Raw genomic sequence first — 17,560 nt, 5'->3', positions numbered from 1 at the left:
TTTGTGGATAATTGAACAGAAACACAGTGTCAGTTTTACATCATGCACTTTAATATGGGGCCTTTTGGTTTTGCTTTATACAGTATGGTGGGAGTGAAAATGCATTTGTACTCATGAACCGTGATGTCTGCACTGTACACACTATTGCCATTAAGATAATTGATCTATAGCTATTAATAATGATGGCTACTTGATCCCCATACAAGGCATTTAGGAGGGAAAATGTCCTTCAGGTAAAGATGTCTCATAACCATCTTTGATATAGATCCCTTTACATCCAACAAATGATCTGACAATTAGACAAACAAAAAATATGATACTGCACATTCAATACAATACCCTCAAAGAGAAAACGTCATGATTTCCACCAAGATTGTGTGGGTTTCTCTGGGATATACAGTAAAATCTCACATGACTATATCCTAACACACCCCATATTAATGCACATGTACTGTCACAACCTATCTCAGACCAACAATACAGTGCACCAGGTCTCCTTGGACTGAATGTATAAAAAACTATTTCTGAGGTACTAAGATATCTTCCAATCACATTGTAAAATAAAGATGAGTGACATGGATGTAGGATACAGTAACAACCCTGTTAAAACACTGCTTTCCAAACAAAACACTCTAGACTACCTTTTTATGCTATATATATATATATATAGCAATGACCTACAGGTATGTCCAAATGCGAGGTTCAATGACCTAGCGTAAGCTCCAATGACCTACAGATATGACCTAGCGTAAGCCCCAATGACCTACAGGTATGTCCTAACGTAAGCTCCAATGACCTACAGATATGACCTAGCGTAAGCTCCAATGACCTACAGGCATGTCCAAACTCAAAGTCCAATGACGCCCAATGTGATTTGGGTAGTTCTTTTGAGCTATAAATAAACCCATCACCCTGATCCTCTTTGTTGATGCTTAAAGCATTTCACACAAAAACAGTACACTTTGGGGAAAGGGAATTATGCCAAAGGACAGATACACTTTAACATCATAGCAGTGCATTACCAAATCAAATCAAGAATCCGATGGAGAGAGCTGGGCTTGTTAAAGTACTATGGTGGCAAGAGCAGAACACCAGAAATCTAATTATGCTTCAAAACCCAGGAAAATACAAAGACATGGGGCAATAACAAGCAATTAGCATACGGTAACTATAACATAAGCATGACCCGTTAGCCTTTAGTAATTCACTTATCACACATTACACATTACTGTTAAGCTTGTTTTGTTGTGCGTAGAGGTACATAATGAAGGGGCGTTGTTTTACTGTTCAAACACCAATGAAATTGCTTGAGAAATATAAAATGGTCCAGTACAGGTTTAACAAACAATGGCTTTGTTTACACAGGTAGCCAAATTCTGATATATTGCCACTAATTTGTAATTTGACCAATCAGATCAGATGTTTTTCCAATTATTGACCAAAACATAAAAAATGGGGGGGGGATCTACACGCCATGTACTGTTGGGGAGACTTCAGGTGAGTCATCTATAAATGCATATCAATATGAATATCAATCACACTCTATTTTCATCATTGTGTTTCTGCTAGAGACATTCTCAAACACATTCACCTTGCAGAAAGGAGTATGGCTTTTAATAAAAAATGCAGAGGCTTCCTGAACCACTTACACCAAGCAGGCTTTATAAACGGCAGGGGGACCATTCYCAGGTCATGATGATGAAACATGAAGGGGAAGAACTACAGCAACGCACAATATCAAGACACATTACAAATTCCAACAGGGTTGTGGAAAGTGTTCAAATCTAAAGCACATGACAACAGTGAAAGGTGTGTAAGACAACTCCAAGCATTTCATTAATTCACCACTCAATCTATTTTGTCAGTGCTGCTCGTGTGTTTCACTATTCATAGGTGCTGGAAGTCATTGTGAAGAGGTTAAATAAGCAAAAACACGCACAGAAGGGATTGTCAAACAGCAGAAATGAAGAGGAATAGAGAAACAACACCACAAATGCACATCCAGCGCACATTCCAGAAAGCAGCAAATCATTTTGAGAAGCATATCCCCTATGGCTAAAACACTGTACAGGAAAATAAAGTTATGGACGGAAGGCAACAGTTTTCAGTGTTCAAAGSAAAATTGCACCTTTCCTTTGAAACATATTCTAGTATACAGTTATATCTGTTAGAAAGTATATTGAACACAAAAAAGCCTCAGAAGCAAAACTGTGGCCGCATTCGACTTCGGAAATACACAAACTTGACTTCAAGTAATTGCTTAACCTCATAAAGTGAATAATAGTGCAAAACATTGTTAAGAAATTACTAAAGAAATAAGATCTATCCTGTTTCTTCTCTAAAGAACTCAATATARTTCAACTCAAAAGGACTGTTCTTGTTGGTCGCATCACAATCTTGTGGACATCAGTTAGCACTTGTTTGGCTCAGAAATTGCTAACAAAGACTTATATTTAAACATTACAGTACAGACCTTGCTCAGCCTTTCAACTATTACACATCAATGACTACATCCWTTACAGCCCAAAACAATAAGACACTCAGATTCTTCCAACTCAGGCATAACACTGCAAACACCCCAATAACAACAAATTACCATCACAATCCTCAAAGTCCATAATCCCTTTCCTATTTTTGAAAGAAAAATAAACTTAGTTTCAATTATTATATCTCTATTTGCTTCCTTCTTGAGATGTTTCTGGTTCATGGATCTGGAATGACTAACTCTTGGACGATGGACATGGACTTAATGCTACAAGAGTGATTGTTAATCTAGGACACCAGTGAAAGGAAGCAGAAATGTACAGCAGCAGCTTGCCTGGTACCTTTAGGTGGTAACTGCCATGTGTCAAGACTCGTCATTCACTCGTAAATGAGCATACCAACTACTGCACAGCCATGGCTGCGATTGCCTCCAGACATCTATGTGCTTTGGCTACACAACGCAATACAACACAGAGAAGAACACACATGCTGCACACTCACAACACACATGTCGTGTGATCACACACGAGTCAAAATGGAACTGGACCAATAAAGAGAGCCACAGTGACCTACAGACCTTTCAGTCTCCCTGCACACAAGAGAGAGTGGTTACAATCACCATCAGTCACACTCAGGTCATTCAGTATCCATTGAATCGTTCAGTTCTACCATTTAGTGTCAGTTCAACACATCCTGGTGTCCCTTCTCAGTCTAGCAGAAGTGGAAGAGGCCACCACCAGAGAGGGTTATATGGTTTGCTGGGGCTGTCCTGTCTTCAGAATAATTTATTCAAAATCATCGCTCCCCTCCTTTCTTTACCCAGTACTTCAGGTGGAGGACGAGAACAAACCCAGGACCCAGGACCAGAGAGGGCAGTGCTGTGTGCAGTTCCCATGCTGTCATGGGGCCTGTCTCAGATCTCTGTGCCCCCCATGGCTCCCCCACCTGTGCCCGCGGGGTAGTGCCTGACTCCCCCGCCCCTGCGCAGGGAGGAGAGGGCCACGGTGCAGCAGCCACGCAGCAGTGAGCCGAAGTGGTAAATTGGCAGTCCATCGCGCCGTGCCCCCTGGCACAGCCATGCCACCGTGGGAACCACGGGCACTGCCACTGCCAGCAGGTCCACCAGGAAGTGGCGGCTCCAGTAGCTCTTCACTGCGGGTCCAGACTCAGAAGAGGTAGACTCCTCTGCTCCCCCTACTGCTCCCTGAACCTCAGCCTCTTCATCATCATCATCATCAACCTCCACCACTGTCACCCCAGCTATCTTCTGTAGCGAGCTGCTCCTGGGCTGGGAGGTGTGGGGCCGCTCCTCCACCTCCACTGACCTCACCTCCTCAACCTCTCTCTGATTCTTCACCTCCAAAACCTCCTCCCTCTGATTATATAGATCTAACTCCCTGACCTCCCTCTGCTTCCCCACCAACCCCAGCACCTTTACCTCCTCCTGCTTACACAACTGTACCAACCCCACCTCCTCCTCCTCCTCCTGCTGCTTGCCTACCTCTACCATCCCCACTGCGCCCTCCCCCACTACCTCTATATGCCTCTCCAACTCTCCCACCATCTTCCCATCCTCCTTCGCTGATAGGGAGGCCATATCCACTGCACAGGAGACAGAGGCAGAGCTAGGTAAAGGAGTACCAGGAGCGGGCTCAGCTGTTGTAGCTGTGAGGGTTGTCATGGTGACTGATGTCATGGTAACCGAGTTCAGGTCGTCTCCCTCGTCTGAGACCCAGGTGGAGGTGGGGCTGCAGGCCTGAGAGCGGAAGGTGCGCTCGGCGATGGTGTCCAGGTCAGAGGCGTAGCCCAACCCCACCGGGACGGGGCAGCTCTCTGTCTGGACGGCCTGCTCCCTGAGGTGGTGCAGGTACAGGTGGTGGTGGGACAGACAGGAGTGGTTGGTGCTGCCCGTCCCACCCATGGCACAGCGCAGGGGCACCACCCTGTCCTGCCCGGTGCACAGCTTCTCGTAGGTGGAGGAGGGTGACAGGTGGGAGTAGGTGCTGAGCAGTGAGGCTGTCTCCTCAGATAGGAAGGCTGCCTCCAGGAGTAAGTCTGCCCTGTGACTGCTGGCTGCACTGTGACTCTCCCCACAGCACACAAAGCCACTGTCATGGTTCTCCTCCCCTGAAAGGCCGTTCCCGTTCTTATCCGCCAGCGCATGGTCGCTCAGCTTGGTGTAGGTGAAGCTATGGGGCAGAGAGCGGGCGGGGGAGCCGTCACAAGACCCACACAGACTCTTGGAGCCACCCCCTCCAGTCCCTGATGCAGCGGGACTACTCCCAGGCCATGACCCCGCAGTCCCAGGCCTCCCAGCCTGGGACCCCCCTGCCACTCCTCTTGCTGCAGCAGCCTCCTGCTCCTTGGCCACCCCATTCTGAGCCAGCTCCATGCTGAGCAGCAGGGTCTCCAGCTTGTGGTTCTGGACGTTGATGTCCTGGAAGTATTTCTGGATACCGGTGTCGGTGGAGTCACTGGAGCTGAGGTTGGTGCGCACTACGTCCACCACTTCCTTGAGCTGCTGGATCTCCCTGTGGGCCTCTTTCAGAGCCAGCTGGGCCTCCACGCGGTGACACTCCTCTTCAACCCAGTCCTCCTGCATCCGACACAGCTGGGTCTTCAACGCATCGATCTCAGAGTCCCTGAGACAGACAGAGAAGAGGAGGAGGAGTGAACAAGGGAGGTTGAGAGAAAGAGGCAGGGAGTGAACAAGGGAGGTTTAAAGAGAGAGATTTAGTAATAATGTTTGGCGATTTAGTAATTTGCCTCCAAAAAATGATGTTTATATATCAACATAATTACGAAATGAAAGCGTTATGAGGGTAATTTGATGGAAATGGGGTAGCAGTTGACATTCAAATCTATATTTCAAAGAGCATAATATTTCCAAAACAAAAAATGCTCAAATGAAAATGTACTTGTTTGAACGAGACCAGAGTAAATGGGAAAATGTAATGGTTCGAGTCCAGATCTTCCTTTTGGCTAGAGAATCATTCCAGTGTGTCCTTTTGTGTCTCACCTGTCCTGCAGCCTGTCGACTGACTCCTTGAGGCGGGCCCGCAGGTGTCTGATACACACCTCCTTCTGCTGCAGGGGTGTGAGGTACTGCTCTGGGGGAGGCGGGCGGATGCCATGGTTATCTGTACATGACGTGTATGCCTTCATGTGACGCCTTGGAGAGAGAGAGAGAGCGGAAACAGGAGAAACAAAGATGTATTGGAATCCATTATCTTCTATAAGCTGAATAATAAGACATTATTAAAACCCCTTACACTCGTTGGAATTGGTCTATATGGATAGCGATAAATTGAAATGTTTCTGGTTGGAGTCTGTTTGATTGAGTGTGTGGACAGGTGTCTTTTATACAGGTAACGAGTTCAAACAGGTGCAGTTAATACAGGTAATGAGTGGAGAACAGGAGGGCTTCTTAAAGAAAAACTAACAGGTCTGTGAGAGCCGGAATTCTTACTGGTTGGTAGGTGATCAAATACTTATGTCATGCAATAAAATGCAAATTAATTACTTAAAAATCATACAATGTGATTTTCTGGATTTTTGTTTTAGATTTCGTCTCTCACAGTTGAAGTGTACCTATGATAAAAATTACAGACCTCTACATGCTTTGTAGAGTAAGAAAACCTGCAAAATCGGCAGTGTATCAAATACTTGTTCTCCCCACTGTACATATGAGATGAGTAATGTAGGGTATGTAAACATTATATAAAGTGGCATTGTTTAAAGTGGCTAGTGATACATTTATTACATCCAATTTTTAATTATTAAAGTGGCTAGAGATTTGAGTCAGTATGTTGGCAGCAGCCACTCAATGTTAGTGATGGCTGTTTAACAGTCTGATGGCCTAGTAGCTGTTTTTCAGTCTCTCGGTCCCAGCTTTGATGCACCTGTACCGAGCTCGCCTTCTGGATGATAGCGGGGTGAACAGGCCGTGGCTTGGGTGGTTGTTGTCCTTGATGATCTTTTTGGCCTTCTTGTGACATCGGGTGCTGTAGGTGTCCTGGAGGGCAGGTAGTTTGCCCCCGGTGATGCGTTGTGCAGACCTCACTACCCTCTGGAGAGCCTTATGGTTGTGGGCGGAGGAGTTGCCGTACCAGGCGGTGATACAGCCCGACAGGATGCTCTCGATTGTGCATCTGTAAAAGTTTGAGTGTTTTTGATGACAAGCCAAATTTCTTCAGCATCCTGAGGTTGAAGAGGCGCTGCTGCGCCTTCTTCACRACGCTYTCTGTGTGGGTGGACCATTTCAGTTTGTCCGGGATGTGTACGCCGAGGAACTTAAAACTTTCCACCTTCTCCACTACTGTCCCGTCGAAATACGATCTTACAGTGTTAGGTTTTCACAAGGKAATTAAGAGAAGCGGATCGTAATTTTGGTGCAAATAGATTAGAGTCATGAGTGTATTCAGATGCGTGGTCCACGGCAGATTTTCTTCACAATACATCAAACATAGGCTCATTCTGTTTAYGACAACCCAGGGWATAACYCCATGTCACCTTGTAACTGTACATCAAACATAGTGATCATAAACGTTGACACTGTATACGACATGAGTGTTATGATATGTAAATGTGGAGTGCACATTTGGACTCACGTGTGTTTAGCTTGCTTGTATGATATCAAAGTGGTATTTATTATAATCTTAAACATCTCATCTTTCAAAATACAGAGAGTCCTTGTAATTTACACGTTCTCTCACTCAGACAACAAAAATCTTTCAGAAGTTGTCCAATTAGCGGGAGGGATGGGGGCAACTCCTTGTCATGCGCGGTGCTCAAGTTCAGAACGGCTGTCAGTCAAAACCCATACAGAGCTGTGAAGCGGAGACCCTGAACTCTGACGACATGTACAGCCACTGCGTTKCAATTTAGGCGCTGACCAGTGTCAAGGGCTACGGCTCATACATTCTTCTAACAAGTTATAAGACCTTTTAATAACATGTCCTTATAATACAAAACATAACACTTTGTAGGCTACTTTGCAGTAGGCACTCATTCTCCCTAGTAGGAGAATGATACTGACATGGGGCATAGCAGGCTAGCCATAGGGTTCTATTCAATCTGTATCGCTGAAGAAATGTAAAGGTAAGTTCCTATTAAGCGGAAAATCGGCAGCGTTTACCTTGAATGCAGTCTCAGCTAATGCGGGAACATTGCCTTTAAATTTCAATCACACTGGGACGCTGAATTTCCTCGATACGGATTGAATAGAGCCCTTAGTCTTATAGATTGATGGGGTAGCCAATTTTTGTCTTACCCCTTGGTGGGGCTGCAATCACTGCCCTTGCAGGAGCCAGAGTTAGTGCTGCTGCTGCTGAGAGAGGCGTTGCCATAGGGATCTCTGTTGCTGACTGGGGCAGCTGTCCTTCTGTACCAGAGTGAGAGGGGCCGTTAATACATCAGGCAATATAGACAGACAGAGTACTATTAACTGACATTATCAAACACCAGAACAAATCCTGCCTCAATAAAACTCAACCAACATTAAATCATGCCCAAAACTCACCCATAAACATGCCCACTAAAAAACACAGACTCAGAACGTGCCAAGACAGACACATACATTAAAAAGGCCATGATGAAGGACATACAGTATGCTCTGTAACACAGATGATATTACACAATGGCTCAAAGATGCCATGCACTTTGAGTAGATGAAAGCTGTCAAGAAAACCAAAAGCCAAGACAAAGTAGAACTTCAAATCATGTCTGCAACGCCTATCAATAAATGAGAATGCCAAAGGTGAAAGGTTACTCCCAGCCAACAACAGATCAGCTTGCATGTGATGGTTTAGAAAGTACCTGGATTCAATCTACATGCCATGGACTTTGTACCATAACGCTCTAACACCCCACATCTAGTGATGCTCAACAACAGAACAAGTTATCAAAAGTTCCAATTAAGACTTTAAAACGCCTATTGAATGACAATATACATTTGTCATTCAATATATTGGCATTAAGACTAAATARAGTGCATTCGGAAAGTATTCAGACCCCTTGATTTTTTCCAGATCTTGTTACAGCCTTATTCTAAAATGTATTACATTGTTTTTTCCCTCAATCTACACAGAATACAAAAAACAGGTTTTAAGAAATGTTAGCAGAAAAATTTATGAAATATCATATTTACATAAGTATTCAGACCCTTTACTCAGTACTTTATTGAAGCACCTCTGGCCGCGATTACAGCCTCAAGTCTTCTTGGGTATGACGCTACAAGCTTGGCACACCTGTATTTGTGGAGTTTCTCCCATTCTTCTCTGCAGATCCTCTCAAGCTCTGTCAGGTTGGATGGGGAGCGTTGCTGCACAGCTATTTTCAGGTCTCTCCAGAGATGTTCGATCGGGTTCAAGTCTGGGATCTGGCCGGGCCATTCAGAGACTTGTCCCGAAGCCCCTCCTGCGTTGTCTTGGCTGTGTGCTTAGGGCTGTTGTCCTGTTGGAAGGTGAACCTTTGCTTCAGAGCAGGTTTTCATCAAGGATTTCTTTGTACTTTGCTCGGTTCATCGTTCCATCGATCCTAACTAGTCTCCCAGTCCCTGCTGCTGAAAAACATCCCCACAGTATGATGCAGCCAACACCATGCTTCAACATAGGGATGGTGCCAGGTTTCCTCCAGATGTGACGCTTGGCATTCAGGCCGAAGAGTTCAATCTTGGTTTCATCAGACCAGAGAATCTTGTTTGTCATGGTCTGAGAGTCCTTTAGGTGCCTTTTACTGAGCAGTAGCTTTCGTCTGGCCACTCTACCATAAAGGCCTGATTTGTGGAGTGCTGCAGAGATGGTCATCCTTCTGGAAGGTTCTCTCATCTCCACAGAGCTCTGTCAGAGTAACCATTGACCCTTCTCCCCCGATTGCTCAGTTTGGCTGGGCGGCCAGCTCTAGGAAGAGACTTGGTGGTTCCAAACTTCTTCCATTTAAGAATGATGGAGGCCACTTTGTTCTTGGGGACCTTCAATGCTGCAGAATTCTTTTGGTACCCTTCCCCAGATCTGTGCCTCAACACAATCCTGTCTCGGAGCTCTACTGACAATTCCTTCGACCTCATGGCTCTGACATGCACTGTCAACTGTGGGACCTTATATAGACACGTGTGTGCCTTTCCAAATCATGTCCAATTAATTGAATTTACCACAGGAGGACTCCAATCAAGTTGTAGAAACATCCCAAGGATGATCAATGGAAACAGGATGCACTTGAGCTCAATTTCAAGTCTCATAGCAAAGATTCTGAATACTTATGTAAATAAGGTATTTCTGTTTTTATTTTTTATACATTTGCAAAAATTTCTGAAAACCTGTTTTCACTTTGTCATTATGGGGTATTGTGTGTAGAATGATGAGGTAAAAAACGATTAAATCCATTCTAGAATAAGTCTAACGTAACAAAATGTAGAAAAAGGGAAGGGGTCTGAATACTTTCTGAATGCACTGCACATGCCTAGGGAACGAAGTCAGAGAGATACAACAACAAAAAATTGACGGAGAGAGAGGGATAAAGGGAGAGTTGTGCTGACCGACAGTGCCGCTCCGGAGACTTGGTAGTGAGATATCCTCGATCCGTTGGGCGCATTGAAACCATATAGTCTGTCTCCATTGGAATGTAGTCTAGCTCTATGAACCTGCAATAGTCAAACCTAGCCAAAGACAACAAGCTATTACAGTGAGGAGATAGTGATGTCTGTCAGACTAGAACCCAGTGACAAACATCAATAGTACTTAGGGCTTATACCCTGTGTTGGCCAAATACATCAACAATGGTCATCATGGGATAAGTAAAGTGAGTACCTATCTAGTTTGATAGTGAGACTATTTAAAGTAAAATAAAGACCGTAGCCTGGATTGTTTAGAGCAGAAACACTGGCTAATGATGAATTAGAAATACATTTAGAATGCAATGGATTAAAGTAATCCTTCTCCTTAAAAACTGGCTCATTAGAACTTAATCCTTGGCTCTGGGAGATTCCTCTACACTGATGTGTGTAAATACAGCAGATTTGTTCTTTAATGAGAGAGAGCATAGGCAGATTACAACTACTAACGAGACATGAACTTGCCCTGTCGAGGTCTGCTATAGCTTAACAGGGCATCTGAAGATGACTTCATCTAAACATTATTCTCCTAAACAAAGAAATGATTAAACCATGATTAAGATGCTGACATGTGGACCAGACACATTTCTGCCTTCTTACTCTGTCCCCCTCCTGTCCCCCTCAGGACGAAAGGTGAGCAGTGACATCAGAGCCCACACCAAAAATATGCACAATTACTGCCTGCAATTTGGGGAAATTCCTACCTCACATAACCCTTAAAAACAACATCAGAGCAAGAAACCAAAAAAAAGTCAGTAGAATTAACAACTGGGAAAAGAAGACAAATAAAGAAAGTAGAATGAAATTCTGTTGAAATCATATTCATGTAGTTTCTACATTTTATTAGTGAAGGAATGGGGAAGGGGCGCTGTGATGGGCAACTCCTGTCCTGTACTAGTCTGTGACTGTTGACAAATTGGTAAATTTACTAATGACAGGCAGTTAAACAAAGCAATCAAATTCTGGCAGTTATCCAGGAGGACAGTAGTGTTGCCCAATCACTGGCTTCCAGACTGGGTGGGAGGAAATAAGCAGTGCCAAACAGATAGAACCAGCTGTTGGGAGCAGTTTTATTTTAGGAAGGGTTATGTCAGGTTATGACAAAGGCCAACAGCATACAAACAGAAAAGGGTCAAGCTGAGAAATGCAGCGGAAGCAAGCCTGGAAAGAAAGGTCTAGAAAATGTAAAATATGTGGGCTAAATAAGGTTCGGCACAATTTCAGTCCATCATTACATCTCTTCTCCTTTGAGTTGGACCCTGGCGTGAAAGTGCCTGATGTGGGGCAAGCTGGTGTTATGATGTGTATGCAGGCTGTGCTGACGCTGTGTGAGGAATACTCCTATACAGAGTGGTTGCAAGAAGTGAGACGAGAATGTGGTGGGACAGAGAGACTGCTCTTATAAACTACCACACAATAACTACGGTCAGATTTGAAGATGGTTTGCGAGATTGTCCAGCATGACTGACCAGCCAGCACTACTACTTTAACAGCTGTACAATTCAGTAAATTCACTGTTAAATCAGTCAATCATCTCATCAAGCTATTGGCTATAATATTGGCATATGTCAGTGTACCACCAATTCTGTTTGGTGCATCTGGAGGGTTTATCAGTGAATGTCAAAGATCAATGGATCTCTGTCTGTGCCGGTCTGTCCAGCTATGACTATGGCACATGAGCATGCTCTCTGGGACAGTATAACTGAAGGGTGTCTCACGCAGGGGGCGCGGGCACGGGTACAGGCACGGGCGAGGAGGAGGACGGCAGCATTTGCTGCAAGCGCCGTTTGGGCTGCAGAGCCTTCAGAGGGTTGAATCTAGGGAGAGAGACGACAGAAAGGACCAGAGCTGGGTTCTATCTTTGCTCCAGTTTTCCAAGCCTAATAGAATTCATGCTACTCTTGCGCTGTAGCTAGGACATTGGACATGAGTAATTAATTGAAGTGAAATACAGTATCAACATAAAGACAACTTTAAATAGACCGAGTGCAAGTTCACAATATAGTTGCAGTGTGTTAAATAAACTGAGATCCAATCATTCACTCCTTTTATAGCAACTCTTACCATAATCCCAACACACCACTGCATTCATTTTTAGCTGACAAAGCAGTTACATGGTCAAACCAACCATGTTGGAAAAAAAGAGAGAAAAGCAAAGCTCTAAAGTGCTGACAACTGTGACGAGAGAGAGAGAGAGAGAGAGCACGAGGAGAGTAGACGGCAGAGACAGAGACAGAGACAGAGACAGAGACAGAGACAGAGACAGAGACAGGAGAGAGAGAGAGAAGAGAGAGAGAGAGAGAGACGAGAGAGCACGGAGATGAGAGAGAGAGAGAGCACGAGAGAGAGAGAAGAGAGAGAGCACGAGAGAGAGAGCATGAGAGAGAGAGAGAGAGCACGAGAGAGAGCATGAGAGAGAGAGAGAGAGAAAATTGGCCTGTAACCGCTTATGGAGCTCAGCAGCTGATGGGACTGAAGCAAAACGGAGCCTTAGCTCTCCCAGGAGATTATGAGCCCCTGTAGCAATAAAGACAAACACAAGTTCACACACAGCATTCAATACTCAGCGAGACATCACATCATTAAACGTGTTCTCTGGGAGGGACATACCCACATTCTTCACTCCTGACCATTTCTTGTGGGTGATGATAAGAAGACAAAATGGATGAAGTAGGGAGAACAAAATAGAGAGATGCGAGAGAGAGAGAGGTTGAATTAAGAGGTTGACTGAAAAAGTTAAAAGGAGAAGGATTTAGAGGAAAATAGGGCTGTTCAATAGAAAAGGGAGATTAGTAAAACGGAGTACGAGGGATTTTAAAAGGATGAGTCAAAAATAAATGAGGGTGTACTTATATAAGAGACGGGGTTAAGTGGAGAACATAAGAGTGTGAAGGTAATCTAAAAAGAAGATGAAAGGAGAGCGATAGAGGACGAATTAGAGAATTAGAGAAATGATGACAGACTGGTTGAATCAACATTGTTCCCATGTTTTTTACTGTCACATACACCCCATAGGTGCAGTGAAACGTGTTGTTTTACAGGGTCAGCCATAGACGTACAGCGCCACGGGAGCAAATTAGGGTTAAGTGCCTTGCTCAAGGACACATCGGTAGATTCTTCATCTTGGCGGCTCGAGTATTCGAACCAGTGACCTTTCGGTTATTGGCCCAACGCACTAACCGCTAGYCAACCTGCAACCCACGTTAAACCAACGTGGAATAGACGTTGAATTGACGTCTGCACCCAGTGGGGAGAGAGTAGGAGTTTCAGTTGTGTAGGTGTGTATGCAGTGCAGTACCTGCGTGAGCCCGACACAGACCTCCGGGTGGAAGGCGCAGGGGCAGACATGGAGCCAGACAGCCTCTCTCGCCCTCTCTTTTCCTATTTCTCTGTGTCTCTCTCTCACTCTGCAGCTTCAGCTCTGCAGTGACGGCCAGCCTGAGAGAGGAAAACAGACAAATGAACACAGTGAGTTCTATACAAACACACAAACAGGCACTGACTCTGTGGCACTGTGGACCAGGCATGACACTCTTTTGAACCAACAAATCATGCAATGCAATTGTTTTCAAGTATGAATAAGTCAGTGAGGTCACACACACACACACGTTTTGTTTTTCTATCCTCGTGGGGACCTAACATTTATTTCAATTCAAAATCCTATTTTCCTTAAACCCTAACCCCTTCCCCTAATTCTAACCCTTAAACTTAAAATAGCCTTTGTCCTCATGTGAATGTGGGAAATGTCCCCACGAGGGAGAATTTTCTTTGTTTTACTATCCTTGTGGCTAGTAAATCACACACACACGACACACACACACACAACACACACACACCACACACACACACACACACACACACACACACACACACAACACACACACACACACACACTTCTGGCTGACTTCCTTGGTGATAACTATAGATGTTTCAGCTTCGTGCTTTGTGCTGACAAGCTGGCAGGAGCCAGGGATGGCCATATCTGGGATCAGCCCAGCCAGACAGAGCAGCAGGGAGAGTCAGCCAATCACCACTTACTAGTCTGGCCACAGGCCTGAGACGGTAGAGAGCAGTGTTTGTGCTTCAACAGCAAATGGTTTATGGATTTGATTCAGTGATAAATAACAATCTAAGTCAGGCAAGCCCTGTGACAGTTGTTGCGGTCTTTCGAAACGATCTAATTAACATGCTATCAAAGCTCAAGTTTAAATATATTGCAATGTTGAGCAAATGCCGATTGCAAAATAAGATATGGGTCTCAAGGTCAACAATGTGCCAAGTATGTCTATTCCTCATAATCTCTTGGCCATGCACAGTCAGTGGAGATAAGCAGTGATGATTGAGAGAGACAGACCTGATTGGGGAGGTAGAACGGGAGCGATAAGCAGCAGGTATGATAGGAGAGGTAGATGAGGAGAGACAGAGAGTACATGAAGGGAAAGAGGGGATTAATCCCATTAATAATAGAACATAGGATTTAGTGAGTTCAGGAGCCAAGTGTGCACCATAAGCCTGGCCCCTAAACCTCCCTCAGGCTTCTCCATAAACCCACCCATCCTTCTGTCTGTGTGGGCACAGAGCTACCTCCTTGACCTCCTCCTRCTCCTCATGTCATCCCCTCTCCTAAAATACACTCCCATATAGTTATTCCTTTACTTTTCCTCTGTCCCTCTGCCTTGTGTTTCTGATCATGAAAAATGACCCTACCATTATGTGAGAAAAGCCAGTCCTTCAGACTCTCAAAGACAATGCTACACTGTACACACTGTAGTTTGCTGTCCCCATTTCCTCTGTCCTTGCCTGACAGGGTTGGGCAGTAGTGTACTTTTTGTCCCAACCCTGCAGTGTAGAGTGAGTAACCATGTTGAATCACCCCTCAGCAGCCAGCTGGCCAGACAGACGCCCACTCAGCCTGCAATGCTATATATTTATTTATTTATTATTATTTTCATATTTTTTTACCTTTATTTAACTAGGCAAGTCATATAGACAGACAGACAGACAAAGAGTCAGCCAGCCAGCCACCCAGAGAGACAGACAGCCTGAGACAGATACCCACTCAGTGTCCACTGCTACAGAGAGACAGACAGACAGACAGACAGACAGACAGACAGACAGACAGACAGACAGACAGACATTTTTCTTTTGTTGTAGCATCTCTCTGTCACTCGTCCGGACGTCTCTGCTTTCGTCTCTCTGTAGCAGTCTCGTTCTCGTGCATCTCGTAGCAGTGTCTCTCTGTAGCAGTTCTCTCTGTCTCTCTGTAGCAGTCCTCTCTGTAGCAGTCTCTCTCTGTCTCTTCTGTAGCAGTCTCTCTGTCGCAGTCTCTCTGTCTCTCCTGTAGCAGGCTCCTGTCTCTCTGAGCATCTCGGTCTGTCCTCTCTGTAGCAGTCTCCTCTGTAGCAGTCTCTCTGGTCTCTCTGTAGCTGTGCTCTGTCTCTCGTAGCTAGTCTCTCTGTACTTGTAGCAGTCTCTCTGCCGTTATCGCGTCTCTCTGTAGCCAGGGTTGTCTCTGTCTGTCCCTGTAGCTCAGAGTCTCTCTTGTCTCTCTGTAGCAGTCTCTCTGTAGCAGTTCTCTCTGTTAGCAGTTTCTCTCTGTTCTCCCTGTAGCATGCTTCGTCCCTGTAGCAGTTCTCCTGTAAGCAGTCTCTCTGTAGCAGTTCCTCTGTAGCGTCGTCTCTCTGTCTCTCTCTGTATTTGCAGTTTCCTCTTCTAGCTGTCTCTCGTGCAGTCTCCCTGTCTCTTCTGTAGGCAGTGTCTCTGTCTGCTCTGTAGCAATTCTCTCTGTGCAGTCTCCTGTAGCAGTCTCGTCTGTCTCTGTCTCTCTGTAGCAACTGTCTCTCTGCTCTCTCTTGTAGCAGTCTCTCTGTCTCTCTTGTAGCAGTCCTCTCTGTAGTCTGTCTCTCTTGTAGTGTCTCTCTGTCTGTCCTCTGGAGCATGTCTCGCCTGTAGCAGTCTCTCTGTAGGTCTCTCTGTCTCTCTGTCTTCTCTCTGTAGCAGTCTCTCTGTCTCCCTGTAGCAGTCTCTCTGTCTCTCTGTAGCAGTCTCTCTGTCTCCCTGTAGCAGTCTCTCTGTCTCCCTGTAGCAGTATCTCTGTCTCTGTCTCTCTGTAGCAGTCTCTCTGTAGCAAGTCTCTCTGTCTCTCTGTAGCAGTTTCTCTCTGTCTCCCTGTCAGCAGTCTCTCTGTAGCAGTCTCTCTGTCTCTCTGTCTCTGTCTCTCTGTAGCAGTCTCTCTGTCTCCTGTAGCAGTCTCTCCTGTCTCTCTGTAGCAGTCTCTCTGTCTCGGGCTCTTAGCAGTCTCTCTGTCTCCCTGTAGCAGTCTTCTCTGTCTCCGTTAGCAGTCTCTCGTCTCTGCTCTCTGTAGCAGTCTCTCTGTAGCAGTCTCTCTGTCCTCTTTTAGCAGTCTCTCGTCTCCCTGTAGCAGAGTCTCTCTGTCTCTGTCCCTCTGTCTCTGTCTCTCTGTAGCAGTCTCTCTGTCTCCCTGTAGCAGTCTCTCTGTCTCTGTCTCTCTGTAGCAGTCTCTCTGTAGCAGTCTCCTGTCTCCCTGTAGCAGTCTATGTCTCTCTGTACGCAGTCTCTCTGTCTCTGTCTCCCTGTAGCAGTCTCTCCGTCTCTCTGTAGCCAGTCTGTTTCTCTGTAGCAAGTCTATGTCTCTCTGTAGCAGTCTCTCTGTCTCTGTCTCTGTAGCAGTCTCTCTGACTCTCTGTAGCAGTCTCCCTGTAGCAGTCTCCCTGTCAGCAGTCTCTCTGTAGCAGTCTCTCTGTCTCTGTCTCTGTAGCAGTCTCTCTGTCTCTCTGTCTCTGTCTCTCTGTAGCAGTCTCTCTGTAGCAGTCACTCTGTCTCTGTCTCCCTGTAGCAGTCTCCTCTGTCTCCCTGTAGCAGTCTCTCTGTCTCCCTGTAAGCAGTCTCTCTGTCTCTCTGTAGCAGTCTCTCTGTTCTCCTCTGTAGCAGTCTCTCTGTCTCCCTGTAAGCAGTCTCTCTGTCTCTCTGTAGCTGTCTCTCCTGTAGCAGTCTCTCTGTCTCCCTGTAGCAGTCTCTCTGTCTCTGTCTCCCTGTAGCAGTCCTCTGTCTCTGTCTCTCCTGGAGCAGTCTCTCTGTCTGTCTCTCTAGCAGTCTCTCTGTCCCTGTAGCAGTCGTCTCTCTGTCTCTCTGTCCTCTGTAGCCCAGTCTCTCTGTCTCCCTTGTAGCAGTCTCGCTGTCGCTGTGATCTCTGTAGCTGTCTCTCTGTAGCAGTCTCTCTCTGTCTCTCTGTAGCAGTCTCTCTGTCTATCTGTAGCAGTCTCTCTGTAGCAGTCTCTCTGTCTCCCTGTAGCAGTCTCTCTGTCTCTGTCTCTCTGTCTCTGTCTCTCTGTAGCAGTCTCTTTGTCTCACTGTAGCAGTCTCCTCTGTCTATCTAAGCAGTCTCTCTGTAGCAATGAGACAGGTGTCTGTCTGTCTGTGGCTGTGCTGTCTGTCTGTCTGTCTGTC

The 17,560-nt window shown here is 45.6% G+C and overlaps 1 protein-coding gene across 2 annotated transcripts in view; it reads right to left on the bottom strand.

Annotated features, from left to right (window-relative positions):
• Positions 1-29: 29 nt before the first annotated feature.
• Positions 30-17,560, bottom strand: part of snphb (syntaphilin b) — a 47,601-nt gene continuing 30,070 nt past the window's right edge. Inside the window, exons 2-6 of one of the 2 annotated variants that reach the window (XM_023991031.1) lie at positions 13,392-13,531; positions 10,019-11,910; positions 7,757-7,867; positions 5,504-5,656; positions 30-5,126 (exon numbers count right to left, since the gene is read on the bottom strand). In XM_023991031.1, coding sequence (XP_023846799.1) covers positions 3,398-5,126; positions 5,504-5,656; positions 7,757-7,867; positions 10,019-10,098 — 2,073 coding nt within the window. In that variant the 5' untranslated portion in view covers positions 10,099-11,910; positions 13,392-13,531 and the 3' untranslated portion in view covers positions 30-3,397. The remainder of the gene's footprint in view (positions 5,127-5,503; positions 5,657-7,756; positions 7,868-10,018; positions 11,911-13,391; positions 13,532-17,560) is intronic. The other variant, XM_023991029.1, reaches the window with a different exon arrangement.

This window comes from Salvelinus sp. IW2-2015, linkage group LG7 (assembly GCF_002910315.2).
Source record: "Salvelinus sp. IW2-2015 linkage group LG7, ASM291031v2, whole genome shotgun sequence".
Classification (NCBI taxonomy): Eukaryota; Metazoa; Chordata; class Actinopteri; order Salmoniformes; family Salmonidae; genus Salvelinus; species Salvelinus sp. IW2-2015.
Note: the sequence above shows the minus strand (reverse complement) of the source record. Positions and strands in the feature narration are given on the sequence as shown.